This window comes from Lutra lutra, chromosome 4, assembly GCF_902655055.1.
Source record: "Lutra lutra chromosome 4, mLutLut1.2, whole genome shotgun sequence".
In the NCBI taxonomy this organism is placed as follows: domain Eukaryota; kingdom Metazoa; phylum Chordata; class Mammalia; order Carnivora; family Mustelidae; genus Lutra; species Lutra lutra.
Window position 1 is genome coordinate 183,672,826 of NC_062281.1, and position 19,115 is coordinate 183,691,940.

At 55.6% G+C, this 19,115-nt stretch overlaps 2 protein-coding genes across 3 annotated transcripts in view; one reads left to right on the forward strand and one right to left on the reverse strand.

Moving 5' to 3' along the window:
* The window catches only part of TMCO4 (transmembrane and coiled-coil domains 4), an 86,986-nt gene extending 83,005 nt beyond the window's left edge, over nt 1–3,981 (forward strand). For both annotated transcript variants that reach the window (XM_047725692.1, XM_047725693.1), the window contains one exon: nt 2,880–3,981. In XM_047725692.1, the coding sequence (XP_047581648.1) occupies nt 2,880–3,257 (378 nt within the window). In that variant the 3' untranslated portion in view covers nt 3,258–3,981. The remainder of the gene's footprint in view (nt 1–2,879) is intronic.
* A 447-nt stretch (nt 3,982–4,428) lies between these two features.
* HTR6 (5-hydroxytryptamine receptor 6) lies at nt 4,429–16,726 on the reverse strand. Its single transcript, XM_047725694.1, is given in 4 exon segments — nt 4,429–6,183; nt 6,185–6,523; nt 6,724–6,882; nt 15,990–16,726. Coding segments are annotated over 4 exon segments (1,635 nt in total). The 5' UTR covers nt 16,704–16,726; the 3' UTR covers nt 4,429–5,760.
* Nucleotides 16,727–19,115: the final 2,389 nt, after the last annotated feature.

Consider the following 19,115-nt stretch of genomic DNA (forward strand, 5'->3'; position numbering starts at 1 on the left):
TGAGGGAGGAACAGCGGCGCTGTGGTAGAGGTGTGCAAGCCAAGGTGGCCTGTGAGGCCTGGAGCCCAGGGAGCCTACCAGAGCCCAAGCTTGTTGCTACAGTGCTCCCGTGTGCCATCAGTGACCTCCAGCTCCAGGTCACGGAGTCTGCCCCATGTGTCAGCTCCCTGACTCCTCGCCCCCACACACATGGTGCAAGTGCCTTCACTGGCCCCGTTTTACAGATGGGGACACAGAGGCCCAGGAAGGAAAGGACCCCGAAGGGGCCTGATAGTCTTGGAAGGCATTGGTGGCAGGCGGAGGTGGGGACAGCAGCCCCAGTTTGGGCAAGTCCCGTGCTGCCTTGCAAGGCAGCCAACAGGTGTCGCTGCTCGGGGCCAGTCGTGGGCACCAAGGGAGTCAGAGTGGTCCCTGCGCTCCCTCGTTTGCATGAGCAGATGTAGACGATGGGGTACCGCAAGCACTGTCACCAGGGAGCCCCAGGGACGGTCCCTAGCCAGCGTGGGAAGGTCAGGGGGTGCTTCTCAGCCCCAGTGACATACAGTGTGAATCCGGATGGGTGGCCCATTTCCATCCAGACAGCTGGGGAGATGGTCCTACACCAGCCACAGTGGACCTTCCCGCCACCGAGAAAAGATTCTGTTCCCACTCATGAGTTGGCCTCACCTGGGCTCTCCCATCCCTTTGGCTAACTGGAAAACTGGAACTCTGCCAATGAGTGGTTCCCCTGCATCTTCGCAGAGTGGCAGGTCAGAGCCTAGGGTTGGCCGAGACGTGGGCCAACGTGGAGCCAAGGAAGGCCAGAGCCGTGCATTCTAGAAGCGCTGCCTGGTGGGATTTCCACCTGGAATCAGGTTCACAGCCAGTGCCCACGAATCTCTCCCTTCCGTCCTGTCTGCCTCCACCCAGACCAGCACCAGCCTTTCAACAGCTCTTGTCTATCCCTGTGGGTCTAGGTTTCTGCTGGCAGGAATTGAGATGTGATGGCTAGAGCTTCAGCAGCCATTTTGGGTTCCCAAATGGATCAGCCCTGCTGAGGCCCTGCCCTTTGTCCCCCATCGCCCTTTCCAAGGACACTGAGGCAAGGGAGCTCATGTTTGTGCAGCACTGGCAATGTGCCAGGTGCTATACCTCATGGTTTGTACGTATTATTTCTTCCCACCCACCCCATGAGGTAGGTATGACTAATTCTAATTGGGTAACTTCCCCGTGAAAGTGTTTTGGGCCGTATATGGAGCTTAATAGTTAGAAGTAGCATATGCTGATTCCTACAAAGTGCTGGGCCCTTGAACTCTTGTAGCAGACTTTCAAGGTAGGTGTCCTGATCCTCATTTTACAAATGGAGAAGCTGGAGTTCAGGACGTTGTAAGCACTCATCCAGTTACTAGTAAGAGAAAGCTGAGGCTGGAGCCCCTGTTTCTCTGATGCCAAGCTTAAGTTCTTTCTAGTGCCTCGCAGCCAGTAATGTCCACCCTCTGTGGGAAGACACTGCCCCCCTTAACCTCCACCCTGAACCCAGGGATCTAAAAAGTCCCTCGTGTGGGTGTGTACGGGTCTGTGTTCACTGAACACTGTTTAAAAGCATTTGTGAAGAAAAGACCGAGGGGCACCTGGGTGGCACTGTCAGTTGAGTGTCTGACTCTTGGTTTCAGCTCAGGTCAAGATCTTAGGGTCGTGAGATTGAGCCCCATGTCAGGCTTAGCATTCGGCCTGGAGTCTGCTTGGGATTCTCTCTCTTCCTCTTCCTCCTCTACCCCTCCTGCTTGTGTTTTCTCTTTCTCTCTCTCTCAAATAAATAAATAAAATCTTTAAAAAAAAAAAAAAAAAGAAGGAAGGAAGGAGAAGTCAGCAGGCTCTGGTTATGAGAAAGTAACAAAACCATACAGGGAATTGTCTTCTTGCGTTCTTGAAAACTCATTTGAATAGCTCAGTGTGATTTGTGATTCAAATGGAAATGCAGATGTTATCAACGGAGCCTTTGTGTGGTTCCCAAAGTGTCCGCAGTGTTTTCCCCCACCCTTCTTTCTAAACAAAAAGGAATGTTCCATCTTGCGCTTGCCTCTGGCACTGAAGCAGACCCTGTGGACTGAGTGTTGGGGTGGGGGGGGTGGTGGCGCGTTGGTGGCAGGAGCTCTTGGCTGCATTTAAGGAGCAGATCTGAGCTGAGCAGACTGTCCAGGCATCATCTCACGCCCAAGCCCCATGTGGCTTTGCTCTTCACGTGTTGTGTCATTAAGCAAACCACCATCCCTCTCTGGACATTGCTTTCCTCTTGGTAATATGGCAGTGGTTTTCAAACCTCCCCTCCCCAGCTCATTTCTGTGAAGAGAACAGGCCCAGATTTAAAACCCAACTCTGACGTGTCCTAGCTATATGACCTCGGGCAACCTAGTCAGCAGCCAAAACCTGTCAACGGACTGTCTCCAATAAATTCATCTACAGTGTGTTAAGGACATACTATACGCGTGGGGCATTGTCCATGATCACCGTGAGGCATCGGACGTTCTCAGTCTCCCCTACTTTTCACCCACTGACACATCCCAGCACAAAATGGGGTATCTCTATCCTTTGAGGAAGAAGATAGGCCTTTCTGAGTTCTCAACCGTGTCTTAGTGATGATTCCTGCCCCAAAGGACCCAGATTTTACAGAGAAACATCCTTCACCTTTATTTAATGAACTCTGGAGTGGTCCTGAACCCAGAGGCTTCCCACCCCACTCGATTTGAGAGTCACTGAGAGCTGGAGTCCTGGCATTGGGTGACCGGGTGGCTGAGGCTGCTGAGGGAGAGCGTGAGGCCCGAGAGCTCAGCTGGGGGCTCTGGGGAGGGCAGGGCTCTGACCACCGCCCCCCGGGGCCCTCACGCACTGTCCTCCTGCAGGTCAGCGGCCACTTAGACTATGCCAAGCAGATGGAAGTCATCCTGAAGACTGTGGGCATCCCCACCAAGCCAGGCTGGGATGAAACAGGGCTCCTGCTGGCTCCCGGCAATCTGCCCCAAGGGCAGCATCACCAGGCAGCAGCCTCCTCCTCATCCGACAAGGCCACACCCGGAGACAACCCCAAACTGGCCATATCTACCGACCCTAGCCAAGCCCAGGCGCCAACGGGGCTGGACCAATGTGAAGGACCCTCGCTTCCTGCCGCTGCCAGCCCAGCTGAGAGCCCCAAGATCTGCAGCCACGGCATGGGCCCCAACCCACTGGGCTGCCCCGATTGTGCCAGCGAGACCCAGGGGCCTTGCCCAGGGCTGGACTGACCATGGAAGGGGACTTGAGCTGCCTTCCCAGGTACCTCCATGTAGCACTCCCTTAGCCCTCCACCAGCTGCCCCGCGTGAGCTCAGAATTTCCATCAGTGCCTTTCCCAAGCTGAAGGCTTTGGGACAGAAAAGAAAGGAACTGGAAGGAGGGGAGTCAAAAAATAGACAGCTTTCCCTCCCCAAGGAAGGAAGGCCAGAGCCCTGCAGAGACAACCAGCACAGTTTAGAGCCCTAGGACTCTATCAGCCTTGGGCTTCCTATATTTCAGGCCACAGCTGTGGGGGCTGGCTGGCCATTTGGGGGCCCAGGGGGCTTCCCCCAGCCCAAGTAAATCCGGGTAGATGCCTGCTCCTCCATCCACATGCCAGGGCTGCCCGCCAACCCACAAGCACCACTGATACACCTACAGAGCGGGTGCAGGTGGGGAGCCAGCAACTGACTGCACTGAGGATGTGCAATCAGATGTGCCTGTACAGTTGTGCAGGCTGTGCACTGCAGAACCCCAGGAGCATGGACCACATGGATGTGATGTGAAGGGTCCTCCCAGTTGTGCTATGTGGCACCCTGGATGTAAGTGTCACAGCATGGTGAATATATGCTGAGTCAGCATACACTATGGGTGGGAAATGGGCCCGGTGACAAGGATGAGTTACACAGGGGAAGGATTTCCTATAGCAGGAAGGGGAGACAATGCTTATAATAAAAATAATAATTGAGAATTTAGGACAGAGTGCTTACATGGACTGTCTCAGCTGACCCTACCATTAACCTGATGAGGCGCTGCTATTATCTTCGTGTTACTGAAAGTTCTTAAGACCCAGAGAAGTTAGTTAACCTGCTCAAGATCACACAGCTGGTCAGTCTCAGATTCCAGAGCCCGGCTCTCGGCCACTGTATCTGTATCCCCGGGAGCCTCTTCCTGGGTTCCTTCCACTGTCCTTGAATGAGAGGCCAGAGATAGTTGTCTTCCATTGTGCAGACGGGGGAAGCCAGGGCCCAGGCAGAGGAAGTATTGACAAGCTCCGAGCGGGGCGGGGGAGGCAGCCCGGTGGAAGACTTCAGAAGGAACTAGAATATTAGAGCTGAATGGGTCCCCACGTATGTGTGTGTTTACTTGTTCATTCAACAAATATTTATAGAACCGCTTCTACCAGTCCAGACAGCTCATGTTGCCCAGGGTCTCATCCCACTTCACCAGCTGCTTCTCCAACCCCGGGGCCCTTCAGGCAAATCCAGTCCACACCACGGTCACCGCCTCAGCTAGTGTTTATTAAGAGTCCACACAGGCAGGCCTGGGGCAGAGGGGAAGCCCCAAAGAGCACCACGGCCCCTCTGTGGCCAGTGACTGGGGCCAGAGTTGAATCTAATCAGCACCAAGGAGAGCGCCAGGCCACGCGTGGAGGGCTCCCTGGGAGTTTGGGATGATGGATCCAGGGAGCCTCAGACTGAAAAGGACCTTATGGCAGGTAAACTGTGGGAACCAAGAGTCCCCCTCAAAAGCGACCCAGGTCCCTATGCCAGGGTTCACCAACCTGCCTGAGGGCAGCAACCCACACCACCTTCTTGCACTTGCATTCCACTCTGCGTTCCTGAGCAGGCTCCAGTCCTGTTTCCCTGGCTGACCCAGGCAATGCCAGGAGGAGGTGGGGCCCTGGGCTGATGTATCCCCATCAGCTGGTTCCCTTCCAGGCCCAAGGAAGTCCAGGACAGAGGGAGACCTTTTCCTGGTGCTGAGCAAGAAACTACCAGCTCCCACTTTGCCCTCCAGGAGAGATGGTGCAGCAGCCTGGGACCGGGGACGGGAGTCCCGTCCAGCATCCAGAGCAAGAAGCTGGGGAGCCACGGGCAGTCAGGTGGTGGGATCTGGGCCAGGCCTGAAGAGGAGGAGGGAAACAGGAAAAACAGTGGCAACAAACAGCCCTTTCTGGCCCACAGCGAGAGGCCACGGGGGCTGGATGCCCGGGAGTTGTGACAACGGCAGGTATCACCTACAGCACTACTTGTGGGTGCTAGGTAGTCTGTACGTGCTCTCCTAATTCTTGTGACACCCTATGATCAGGCATTGTTACCCTCACTTGTACACGGAACACCAGGCTCAGAAAGGTTAAGGGACTGTGCAAGAGCTGGCGGGTACTGGAGCGGAGATTCAAATTTCTGTCTTCCTGACTCCTAGGTCAGGTTCTGTGCGGCTCCACACACAACCCACCCACCCCGCCCCGAGACGCTGTCCCGAATGAACACAGATCATCCTCACACTTAAAGATGATCCAAACCTGCACGTCTCAAACTACACTGTGCACACAGTTCACCGGGGGCTCCTGCTAACATGCAGATTCTGACACAGCAGGTCTTGGGGGGGGGGGGGTCAGGGTGTGCATTTGTAACAAACTCCAAGGAGGTGACACAAATGCTGGTGGCCTGAGGACTACACTTTCAGGAATGAGGGAGCCAGCCCAGCCCTCATCCACCTCTGCAGACAGAGGCATCCCTCCCCTGCACTCTCATGAAATGTCAAAGATGATTGTCTTCACCCTAAGTTGAACCGAGAAGTCCTTTTCCCCTCTGCCAGAGTCCCCCAGCCACCTCCACACACACGCACGGGTTTTACTCGGCAGTGGGGCATCCTGGAGAAAACCGTCTGAACCAGCTATTTTCCCCCGGGGGGGAGTGGGGGCTGGCTTAGTACCCCCGCTGACCCTCCGAGGGCTCCCAGGATACCCGCAGCCTCCCAGCCTTAGCCAAGAGCTGGTCCAAGGCCTTGGGGACTTGGTTCTATCCAGTACAGCTCCCCACCGACCAGCTCCAAGCCCGGGTCTGTTCGTGGGAGCCCCAAGTGGACGGAGCTGCAGCTGGGACTCCACGGGATCGATGTTGAAGAAACTGACCACGGCGGCAGCCCTGGCCAAGGCCAGGGGCTCCCGGGGGGGCCTCTCTAGGGAGCAGGGGCTGGGCCGTGTGCTGCAGGCCGGAGGAACCACCGGAAGCTGAGCCCGAGTCAGAATTGGAGTCAGGTGGCCGGGGCAGGGGCAGCACGTGCTGCAGGCTCAGGCCCGGCCGGGGGCCGCTGTGAGAGGTTCGCATAGAGGGCGAGGCGAGGCTGGCACGGCGCTCCCCAAGGCAGCGGGAACATGGCAGGAACCTGCCCAGGGCCCGCTTGAAGTCCCGCATGAAGAGTGGGTAGATGATGGGGTTCATGGTGCTGTTACAGTAACCCAGCCACGTGAGAACATCGAAGAGTTCTGGGGAGATGCAGTCGCACACGGCCTGGAGAGATGGCGTACGTCATGCTTGGTCCCGGAGCAGGGTCACAGACCACCCCAGCCAGCATGGATGGGAGAAGCACCACAAACACATATGCCCTGAGAGGCAACCCACCCTCCTTTTATCCCCATGTCTAGGCTGGGGTGCAGGTCGGGGCCTCCCCAGCAAGGCCTGGACCCACCTGCCCCCTGTGGTGGCATTACCTGGGCTATGTTGGCCACAAAGAAGGGCAGCCAGGTCACAAAGAACATGCCCAACAGGATGCCCAGTGTCAGACTGGCCTTCAAGGCCTTCCTGCTGTGCTTGGTGGCCAGACGTCTGCTATCAGCTGACTCCATCCCCGGGCATGGGGTCCTGGGTACCTGTGGAAGGAAGGCCACATCCATAAGTTACCTGAGGAAGAGCCCCAGTCTGACCCTGATCCCAGCCACAGACTAAGCCTCAATTCTAATTCTAGACTGAGCCTTAGTGCCAGCAATAAACTGAGCCCTTCTGATCCTTGACGGAGGCCCAGCTATATAGCCCTAGGTTCCCCAAGAGCAGAACTGACCTTGACTCCAGAGCGAACCTTGATCCTGGCTCTAGACCACGCACCGACATCAGTAAGAAACCAAGCCCTGTTCAGGGTCCCAGACTAAGCCCAGATGGTTGCCATAGATTGAGACCTATGTAACCAAGGTCTCAAACGGAGCCACGACCCTGGAGAGCACTGATCCCAGCCTTAGCCCAGACTGTGGCTTGAGTTCAGCAACAGACTGAGCCCTGACCCTGGCCGGGCACTGAGCCCTGACCCTGACACAAGGAGCTCTAGGAAGGATAGTAAGACAAAGCCAACACTATCAGTTCAGGGGAGCCCCTGCCCACCTCGCCAAGGACAACACTCAGTACAAGTCAAACATGTGGCCACGAGCCCCAGCACCACACAAAGCCTTTGACCCTTCAACAACTAGTTGCAATTAAACCATACTTGACAAAAGAGGCTGTGCCACTGCCCAGGACGTGGCAGTCTCTTCCTAGAGAGATTTCCCTCATATTTGGGAGTAGTGATTTTGCCTGCACCCTTACCCTTACATCGCACAGAATACGGTGCTTTTCTGAAAACACATGCACAGAGTAAATGTTTGCAATAAATCCATTTTAGACTCCTAGGGGTGCTAGTGACCTCGGCATTGTACAACTCAAATTACACTGTGAACTGACAGACATCTTCATTCCCAAACATTGACCTCAAGAGCTAGAGCACGGGGAAGAAAAGAAGGAGAAAGGAGCTTCCCCCAGCAGCCGTCGAAGGGGACACAGGCATGAGGAGGTTAGAATTTGAGTTTGCTGGGGCGCCTGGGTGGCTCAGTGGGTTCAAGCCTCTGTCTTTGGCTCAGGTCATGATCCTGGGGTCCTGGGATTGAGCCCCGCATTGGGGTCTCTGCTCGGCAGGGAGCCTGCTTTCTCCTCTCTCTCTTTCTCTGCCTACTTGTGATCTCTGTTTGTCAGATAAATAAATCTTAAAAAAAAAAAAAAGACACTTAGAAAAAAAGAATTTGAGTTTGCAGACTGGTGACCAGCAGTTCCAAAACACTAAAAAGCTCTGAACTAGATGATCCTTCTCGCCAGCTCTTACCTCAAATTTTTCGACCTCCTGAGCTCACTGAGAATCCAATGCAATCTACAAAACATTTCCCCAGAAAACAAAAAGCATATAAATTGTTACACATGCACACACAGAGAAGGAAAAAACATCCCATAATTCCAGTGGGTTCAGAGACAACCTCGAGGCCCGGCCACGAAACCCCCAATGCCCACGAAAGCTGGGACATAAAAGCCCCCCTCTAAAGTGCATGTTGTAATCAATTTGGATTTTCATACACCAATTTTACACAAAGTGAGACCAACTTACATTTATAATTTAAGTAAATACCAGTATGCCAAGGTATGCACAGTTCATTGAACTATGTAAAGGTCGTATGTGTAGCCTGGGACCATGCCTGGCCTTTAGAAGCGAGGGATTCCTCTACTCTTTCTTTCTTTCTCCTTCCTTCCTTCTTTCCTTTCCTTTCTTTTCCTTTCTTTCTTACCCTTCCTTCTTTCTTTTCTTTTCTCTTTCTTTCTTTCTTTCTTTCTAAATTTTTTAAGTAATCTTGGGGCACTTGGGTGGCTCAGTGGGTTAAAGCCTCTGCCTTCAGCTCAGGTCATGATCTCAGGGTCCTGGGATCGAGCCCCACATCAAGCTTTCTGCTCAGCAGGGAGCCTGCTTTACCCCTCTCTCTCTGCCTGCCTCTCTGCCTACTTATGATCTCTCTCTCTCTCTCTCTCTCTCTGTCTCTGTCAAATAAATAAGTAAAATCTTTTTAAAAAAAAAAGATTTTATTTATTTATTTATTTGACAGACAGAGATCACAAGCAGGCAGAGAGGCAGACAGAGGAGGTGGGGGAAGAAAGCTCCCTGCTGAGCAGAAAGCCCGATGTGGCGCTCGATCCCAGGACCCTGAGATCATGACCTGAGCCAAAGGCAGAGGCTTAAACCACTGAGCCACCCAGGCGCCCCAAATAAGTAAGATCTTAGACAAAAAAGATTTTTAAGTATTCTCTACACCCAACGTGGGGCTCAAACTCACAGCCCCAAACTCGCAGTTGCAAGCTCCTCCAACTGAGCCATCCAGGTGTCCCTCCTCCCAAATTTCCTATACTGCAGGAGAGCCCGGCTTAGCTCTTGAGGGAGCGAGAGGTGGGCTGATAACAGAGTAATTGAAGAAGTCAGAAGGAGGCAGGAAGGGGACCAGATTTCCAGGCAACCTTCGCAGATGGAAAGGGGGTGGAGGAAGCAAAGCCAAGAAGACGTGTTAGTCCCGGGAGCACCAAAGCCAACCCCCCACCCGGCTCTGGCGCAGAGAGGCTCCCTTTCAGCCCTGCCCATGTCTCCCTGCCTCCCCAGGGCATCCAGACTTTGGTGTCCTGTCCATGGTGCTGAAAGCCCAGGTAGATGCTCTCTATCTTTAAGATTAAGGACGCTAGAATGGCGGTGGGCAGGAGCAGGGAGATGAAGCACACTGTAACTCCCACCTCTCAGTATGTTTATCCGGGTGAAATCTGGTTATATGAATACCAAAGACAAATTCACAAAGCACAGCCTAAGAGAAGCCTTTGATTTCTCCCCTCCGTCTTGGTGGGGCCGCCTTGTGCAGAGGCAAGAGCTGGACTTGTAAGACAAGTGATCTGGCTTCAAGTCATGCCTCTACCACTTACTCGCTCTGTGATCTTGAGACAGTCTCTGTTTCCACATCTGTAAAATGGGAAAAACAATACTCAGCTTGTGGAGTCGTTGTGAGGCTTTGGATAATAAATGCATGCACAGTGCCTGACACGGAGTTAAGTGCTATATACACAGTAGCCCTGAGGTCGGTTCAGTGCTCTGTGTTGGAGGCTGGGGGAATTTTGAGCACCCTCAGGAGCCCCGTCCTTCTGCTAGCAGCTCAGGCTCCCCAAAGCAGCACAGATGTCAGGACAAACGCTCTGACTCACCATGCTTTAACTAGGGAGGGAAAAAGGCTCTGCTCTTCTCTTTCATTGTCTCCTTTTCTCCCTCCCAGGGTAGACTCTGTATGGCTCCTTTGGCCCCACCATGGTCAGCCTGGAGAGCCTCCTGCTTCCCCCAAAGATCTGCCATGCTCTCACATTGCTGCCATCGATGGGGACAGATGATAGGGAAGGAGCGAGCCACCATCTCCAGAGGAGCCACTCACGCCGGTACCCCCTGAGCTCTGGCAACCTGGGCGGGGCAAGAGACAGCTCTGATCTTGTCAGAGCTCTAAGGCACTGGGGAACTGAGACCCTGGAGAGATATCTGGGTGGGAGGCAATCACTGGGAAAGGAGCTCCAGAGAAGGAATTAAAGATGGCTTCATGTTCCCTCTCTAGGAATCTTCCTGGGAGAAACCTGGGTTTTTCTTTCTCTTCTTCTCCCCCAAAGATTTGACCCAAGAACACAGGCAGAAGGGAAGAGAGAAGGAAACCAAGGCTCAGAGAGAATAGGGGACCTTCCCCAGGTCACACTGTCCCAGCACAAGGCCTCAAAGCAAAGCACCCCAAGTGACCCCAATCAGCACTTTGTCCGCATTTCGGGAGCACTACTGTGTGTCAGCATCTGATCTTCCTCGTGCCATTCAGCCTTGACGTGAGGAAGGTATTAGTATCCCCATTTTGCCGATAAGGTTTAGAGACGCAAAAGAACTTGCCAGCAGCCACACAGCAGATCAGGGCTGAGTTGGGATTCAAAGTCATTCCTAGCTCCAGAAATTGCTTGCACGCGGGGGGTTACAGAAACCCCAGCACTGTCACAGAGGTCCTCATGGGGCAGAGGCCAGTGGCAGCCGCCGGCCTCACCCTGAGGTCTAGCTCATGCCAGCTGCCACTGCCCTCTTCTCTCTGCCCTCGCGGCCATGTGCTGTTGTTTGCACGCCCCTACCACTGCCGAGGGCGGCCGCCTGGGTGACAGGCTGGCAGTGCCTCCCGGGGAGGCAGTCGCACAGACAGGTTCCCCGTACGATAAATATCCAAGCACATCTGTACACTCGGCATACACAGACATGTGTGTGGCAACACTATTCCTGGAAAAAACTGGAAACAGCCAAAATCTGCACGGAAAGATGGCAATTAAATAAACCATCGTACCTTCCCATTATAGATGACACACAGATGTTTCCAAGAATATAATTGGCCAAATGACAAGATCTCCAAGGCATAATACCGATATTAAGTGGTAAAGGCAAGTTGCAAAATAGTAGGTACAACAGGACTCCATTTGCTTTAAAATTACACAAAACAGGGGCGCCTGGTGGCTCAGTTGGTTAAGCATCTGCCTTCAGCTCGGGTCATGATCCCAGAATCATGGGATCGAGCCCCGCCTTGGGCTCCGTGCTCAGCGGGGAGCCTGCTTCTCCCTTTCCCCCGCTTGTGTGCGTTCACGCTCTCACTCGCTCTCTCTCAAATAAATAAATAAATAAAATCTTTAAAAATATATTTTTAAGTAAAAAAATAAAAATTAAAAAATACACAAAACAAAGCACTAAGTCTCTTTGGATACATAAACAAACATGGAAACACACACACACACACACACACACACACACACACAGGAGTGGAAAGACACATCCTAAATCAGTAAGAATATCCCTAGGAATGGAAGGTGGCTGGGTGGGACTTGGGAGGTTTTCACTGTATCTCTATGGCTGGATAGTTTTAAAATTTTTTATCTATTTTTTTAAGTAGGTTCTACACCCAACGTGGGGCTTGAACTCACGACCCCAAGATCAAGAGCCACATGGTCTATCAACTGAGCCAGACAGGCACCCTCTGGATTTTTATTTTAAAGTGTATTTATGTATTCCCCTGTATAATTCAAAATTTTTATAATCACCTACTTGTAGTGTGAGGGTTCTAAGACAGACTCTGGAGCCAGACGGTCTGGTTTCAAATCCTGGCTCTTTTACTAACTGGCTGTGACCCCAGGTAAGGAGTTTCACCTCTCTGTGCCTCAGCTGTCTCATCTGCAAAATGGCCATCACAGGGGCATCCGCCCCACAGGGTTGTAGTAAGGACTAGCGAAGGTAGCACGCACAGAGTCAGCTGATCGGAGCCTGGCACACAGTAAGCCCCGTGGAAGCGTCAGCCAGCATTTCTGTTGTTAGAGTCCAGCTCAGCTCTTTGATTCTGGTGATGATGCTGTTATTGGCAGCAACGGAGGTGTTTTTTTTTTCCCTAAAGAGACTCAGAGGGATGATTTCTCCAGAACCACGTATCTCACCACCAAGAGGAAAGGGGAGGGACAAACACATGCTGAGCACCTAGTGTGTGCCAGGCTGACATACGTTGTCTCGCCGATCCTTCGAACAGCCCCAAGTCATAAGTGGCATTGCCCCTGGGGTAGCGGGAGCTGAGTGGCTTGTCCAAAGTCGTCAGCAGTGCTGGAAGCAGGATTTGAACCCCTGACCAGCTGGATGCCCAAGCTCCTACAGCCAGCTCTGGCTGCCCCGGACCCCCTGGTTCCCATCAGCAGCCCAGTCTGCCATGCTCAGCCTCGCTGCTCTGTCAGCCTCTCCCCAGCTCAGCCCCCTCCTCCCCCTCTGAGATATTTCTGTGATCACAGCCTCCTCCTCTGAGGAGGAAGGACAGCAATGGAAGGGAAGACAGATCGCTAAGACAAAGTGATGCGGAGTTGGGTGAGGGAGGGTGGAAAAGGCTGGTGGAGGAGGCGGGGGGAACTGATGGAGAGAAGGGGGAGAGGCAGATGGGAGGATGTAGAAGGCGGAGAAGAAGGTGAGGTGGACCTGGAGGAGAGAAGGGTGGGAGAAGGGGAGGAAGATGATGTGCAGAGGAAGGCGGTGGGTAAAGGGCTCCAGACCAAAGGCACAGGTCCTGACACAGAGACAAAGAGGCTGGGGAGGCAGGCACCGGGCAGACCTCCTTCTCCCCTGCTGCTCTCCATCGCTGACCTCCCACACTGGTCCCTCCCGAGGACGAGCAGCCTCCCACCCCGGCACAGATCTCTGCACGTCTCTCTCTCCCTCTCTCCCCTACACTGGCAGCATCTCACTCACTCTGAAACCACTCTCCCCATGCCCCGCTCTTCATCCCAGCCCAGTCTCTGCTGCAGCTGGCAGTGAGACCCCTACCTCACAGCCGCAGGGCCAGGAAGCCCTGGCTGAGACCGCTGAGCTAACCAGTGGCTTCTGAAAAGCCGGTTCACACAAGTAGGCCAATGTGGGGGGTGGGAGGAGAGATTAAAATACTGCTCAGTTACCATGCCCTCACCTCAAACCCAGAGGATCTGGGGCTTCAGAAACCCATATGCCCCCACCCGTCCCCTGCGGAGAAGCTAGCAGCCAGACTGGGGAAGGGAGCTCAGGGCTACGTAGGGCTGAGGACTGGAGGAAAAGGGTCCAATGCACCCCAAGTTTTGTTCATTTTCATCAGTTCCTTTAGTCCAGGCACTGGAGCTTCCACTGCCCAGCTGGAAGCCTAGACTCTGGGACAGGCCAGCTTGGGTGGGAGGAAAGGGGTTGTGACCCAGGAAAATGGAGGAGAGGCCATGTTCCAGGAACAAAATCCCAAAATGCAGGCAGTTGAGCAGACAATGAAGAAAGCAGGTGTACAGGAGGCTGGCTAAGGAGCTGAGTGGTTGGGAAGTGGTGGGGTCAGACCCCTCCCCTCTTTCAGAACCCCAGTCTCCCCATCTGCCCCATGGGGATGATGGTGGGTGTTTGGGGGACAAGCTTAGCCCAGTGTCAGCACATGGCAGGCACAGAGAAACTGTGGGACTGCAGCGGTCGGCACCCTGGGGCTCCGGGCCACAGTCTTAGGTCCAATCCTGGCACCAGCCAGTTAGCCTCAGGGACAGAAATTGTGTCGTGGGTACCACTGGCACGGAGAATCCAGACCCATCCCACCCCAACCTCACCAAGAACAGCCACCTCCTCACATCCTTGGTCACTTGCGCAGAGCTCCCCGAGGTGCGGGAGCATAAGATGACCCGTAACAGAACTCAATGACAGAGAGAGAACATGAGACTTTTCCAGCACTCTCCCAGCTCCTTTTCTGGTTGTGTCAAGAGAAAGTGGGTGTTGATGCCGCTCAGTCTTTAACAACCCGCTAGCACCAAAGAGAAAGCGGGCCTGGGGCTGGGCCCCTCGGACCTCCCCTCCGAACTCCAGCAACACAGCTGGGGTTCCTGAAGGGTGCGCGGCAGCTGTCTTTAGGACCACCTTCTGTTTATGGCCAAGGTACAGAGTTTCCATTTCTGGAAGAGATAAGAAGGGTCCTTTCTAAACCAAGCATGGAAGGAAAAAGATAAGTGAGGCAGTGGAGAGAAATATGCAAAATACAGAAGAAGGGAGCCGCCTGAGGCGCGTGGGTGGGTGGAGAGAAGGCAGAAAGTCCCACGTGGTTCCAGATGCCTCCAGTTTGGGAAACGCTCCTTTACAAGAACCCAGGAGGAGAGGGTGCATGGCCCTGGGCGGCCTTCCTACTGCTGGAGAACCAAGTGAGGGTCTCAGCCACCTACTGGGATTCAGGAATGTTGTCCAGTGTGCACAGACAGAGGGAGGGAGTAGGACTGCAGCCTTGACCTCGGGTTCACTGAAGTCCTGTCCCCCTGGTTGATAGGGCAGCTGCAGCTCCAGGCCGCAGGGCCTGGGGGGGAGGGGGTCGGTGTCAGGCAAGCTGCTCCCAGGGCCTGCCTTTCAGCCCCCGTCCACACAAACCCCCAGTACCTCCCATCCTGCAGGAGGCTCCTCCCCCTGGGACTACATCAAGACCGGAGAAGCCCTCAGGACCTTCCTCCGGGCCTGCCCCCAATTCTCTGCGCCTCAGGCCTGGTCAAGCTAAAGCCCCAATCTTTGGGGGTTTAGAACAATGGACAGTAAGACTCTGGTGCCATATGGCCCGAGTGACAAGAGCAGCCTACCCTACTCCAGACACCGCAGGGCCTTAGCACTCACAAGTCATTAGTGAGCACCCAGGATGTACAATGGGGATCAAAACCACACCGGATGCGCCCAGCTTACACTCTCGTGGGGGAGATAGACAATGACCAATTCAACATATAAACCTGCGGTTGGGATAGAGAATAACAGGGTGAGGGAGCTTAGACGGTCGCAGACAGGGTGGTCCGGGACAGACACTGGGAAGAGGTGACCTGTGAGCTGAAAAGGAAGCAGGCAGGACAGCCCCGGGGGAAGAGCCGGCCAGGCAGAGAGGGAACAGCAATGCCAAGTCCTGGACACCGACTGCAGTCTGGTGCCTTCCAGAAACATCAGAAGGGCTGGTGCAGAGGAAGAGAGGGCAAGGGGAGGAGGTGAAGCTGCAGAGCTTGGCAGGGGCACATTCCCAGGCCGGATCCCAACAGGGGTCTCCGCTTTTATCTTGAGAGAGACAGGACCACTTCTGTTTTGTCAAGCGCTGGCTCCCGGGCAGAGAGTCAACCCGAGTGAGTCTGGAGCGGAAGCAGGGGAAGCCGGCAGGAGACTAGTGACGGCTTCCAGGAAAGAAGCAATGGTGGGCTGCTGGAGGAGGGTGGCCTTGGAAGTGGGGCGTGTTCGGGAGGACAGCACCAACAGGCCTTGATAATGAACCCCATGAGCATGAGGGAGAGAAATTATTCCTAAGTTTCTGCGGGGTGATGCCCTGATGGTGCCATTTGACATGATGGAAAAGACAGGGGGAGGAGCAGGTGGGGAGCCGGGACACCCAGAATTCCCTTGGCCCATGTTACCTTCTGGAAGCCAACCCCACATGCTGGCAGAGCTGTCCTGGGGACAGTCAGCCCTGAGTCTAGAGCGCAGAAGAGTCGGGTGTGTTGGAAATGGCCACTTGGAGGTCACCAGCAAGTGTATATATTAAGTGATGGATGCCCTGTGGGCACCCAGCGGCTGCTCAATGCTCTCCATCCCCCAAGCCCGGGTCTCCCTGCGCGTCCCAGGTACCTGCAGCGTCTCCAAGGCCTGGCCGGCCGCACCGGTCGTGAGAGAGGCCACCTGTACCGCCTGCTTGCGCGCCGTCAGCAGGATCCTGCAGTAGGTGTAGCAGATGGCGCCCGAGGGCAGGAAGAAGGTGAGACCCGACGCCACGAGGACAAAGGGCAGGCTGGCCAGCAGGCGGCACTGGCCCGGGGCAGGGGCCCGCACGCGGCCCAGCTGGTGCCAGCCCAGCAGCAGGGGCAGGAAGGAAGCGAGCGCGGCCAGGCTCCAGGCGCCCAGGACGAGCCCCAGGGCGCGCGGCGGCGTCATGCGCAGCTTGTAGCTCAGCGGCGAGAGGATGAGCAGGTAGCGGTCCAGGCTGATGAGGCAGAGGTTGAGGATGGAGGCGCTGCAGCACATCACGTCGAAGGCGGCCCAGAGCAGGCAGAGGCCGCGCGCCAGCACCCAGCGCCCGTACAGCGCGTTCAGCATGGCGGGCGGCATCACCACCAGCCCCACCATCAGGTCCGACGTGAAGAGCGACACCAGGAAGAAGTTGGACGTGTTGCGCAGCGCCGGCTGCGTGCAGATGAGCGCGATGAGCAGCGAGTTGGCCGCCGCCGTCAGCACGATGACCACGCACAGCGCGGCCGCCACCCAGCCGCTGCCCGCGGGGTGCGACGGCGACCCCGACTCCCAGTCCGGGGTGCTGTGGTTGGCGGGGCCGGGCTCGGGGACCATGGGGGCGGGGGGCCAGGACGTCAGGCCCGAGGGGGTCCGGAGGACGAGGTGGGATGCGCGGGAGGCCTGAGGGAGGGACCTGAGCAGAGGCTGGGTGGGCGTCGTCGGTGAGAATGGACCGCCACCAAGGGTCAGGTGGGAAGAGAGGGACAGGGGCACTAGGTCAAGGGGCAACGAGCCAAGGAAGATGGAGAGGGGTTATATGGTGTGAGGTGGGGACACGGAGCAAACGGTAGGGATTTGGAAGGGGGTACCTGATGAGGTGCGGAGTCCCCGAGAGAGAGCAGGCGGGAAGTCAGGGACAGGCAGGTGACTGGAAGGTTGAACGGGAGAGGGCAGAGCCCCCTAGAGGGAAGGGCGGCAAGGGAGGGGCGGGGACGCGTGCCTGGGGCGGGGACCTGAGGAGCCGGGAGCTGGGACGAACGAGCGCGCTCCGCAGAGGGCAGCCCCCTCCGCGGCAGGTGGCTGTACCCGGGCGCTAGGTCGGGAGCCGCGGTCACTTGGGGTGGCAGGGCGGGGGCCGATCAGCCACAGCAAAGCCCTCGGTGGAGAAAGCAGGTCTCCGAGCCGACGCAGAGGCAGCCCGGGCTTGGGCGACTAAGGCCCCCTGCGGCATGCGGGAGGATGCCCGGCCGGCCCGCCGGGACAGGAGCAGCAGCAGCGGCCGCGCGGCCGCGGGGTCCCCGGCCCCGCTCCCGCCCGCGCTCGGTACCTGGGCGCTCCGCGCTGCTCCGCTGCCTGCGACTGCGGCAGGCCCCGCAGGGCTGGGGAAGGAGGAGGCGGCCGCGGGCCGGGCAGGAGCCCAGGAAGCCCGGGAGGCGCCGCTAGAGGCCCGCGCCGCGGAGGAGCGGGTGGCGCTTCCAGGAGCGCGCGGTCCCGGAGCCGCGGAGCCTGCGCCTCGCCCCGCCCCGCGGTGGGCGGGGAGAACCGAGCCCCCGCCCCGCCGCACGCGGAGTCCTCCCACCTCCGGGTCGCAGCCTCCACCGCCCCTGCGCCCCCGCACACCCCTCTCCCACCTGAAGTGGCAGCCGCGCAGGAGGAACTCAGAGGAGGGGCTGTGGCTGCCTTCATCTAGGACTGCTCCCCAGTGGGGGAGCTGCCCGTCCTCAATCCATCGGGAGCTACCGGGGAGCTCGCTTGACACCCAAATGTGTACACACACACATACATACACATATGTACATGTATACATAATATATAACAACCCATATAGCTTTTTTCGAACCTTTAAACAGCAGGTTACCTCCTCCTCGGGATCCTTTGAGCAGAAACCTAACATTCCCCGACAGCACCAGACATGAAGGATGAAGTCTGATGGGTTAGTCCTCCTAGTCTAACACAGAGTGTGAACAGATCTGGGAATCCCTAGGCCAGATGGGGTAGAGGCACTGCAGGTAGAGGTGGAGCACCCCCTGATCGTGCTCTCTCCCCGCTAGCGAAGGAGAGTTTGTACCGGGGGCGCCTGGGTGGCTCACTCATTAAGCGTCTGCCTTCCTCTGGGGTCATGATCCCAGTGTCCTGAAAGGGAGCCCTGTATCGGGCTCCCTGCTCAGCAGGCCTGCTTCTCCCTCTCCCACTCCCCCTTCTTGTGTTCCTTTTCTCGCTCTCTCTCTGTGTCATAAATAAATAAAATCTTTAAAAAAAAAAAAAAAAGGAGTCTCTACCAAACACTTCACAGATCAGTACTGTGGATTCCATTCATTCATTCAACAAACATTTATTGAGCACCTACTAGATATTGGGCAGTGTTCTGGCCAGTCAGGGCACTACAGTAACCACAACTAAGATCCAGCTTCGTGGAGTTTCCTTCTAGTGGAAGGAGACAGACAATTAACAATGAGCGTAACAGACTTGTAAAGTCATCCTAAAGGGATCCCAGCTATAGGGAAAAAAAAAAAAAAAAGAGGGGCGCCTGGATGGCTCAGTCATTAGGCGTCTGCCTTCAGCAGAGGTCATGATCCCAGGGTCCCGGGATCAAGCCCCACATGGGGCTCCCTGTTCAGTAGGAAGCCTGCTTCTCACTCTCCCTCTGCCCCCTGCCTGTGCTCCCTCTCTCGCTGTGTTTCTCTCTGTCAAATAAAATATTTTTTTTAAAGATTTTATTTATTCGACAGAGAGAAATCACAAGTAAGCAGAGAGGCAGGCAGAGAGAGAGGAGGAAGCAGGCTCCCCGCCGAGCAGAAAGCCCGATGCGGGGCTCGAACCCAGGACCCGGGATCATGACCTGAGCCGAAGGCAGCGGCTTAACCCACTGAGCCACCCAGGCGCCCCTCAAATAAAATATTTTTTAAAAGAAAGAAAAAAAAAAAGAAAATGAAAAGCAACATAAAGGGAGTCTGAAGGGGAAGGGGGCCTTTTTCCCTCCGCAGAAAGAGAAAATTCATAGCCCCATGTAAAAGATTCCTGTGATGT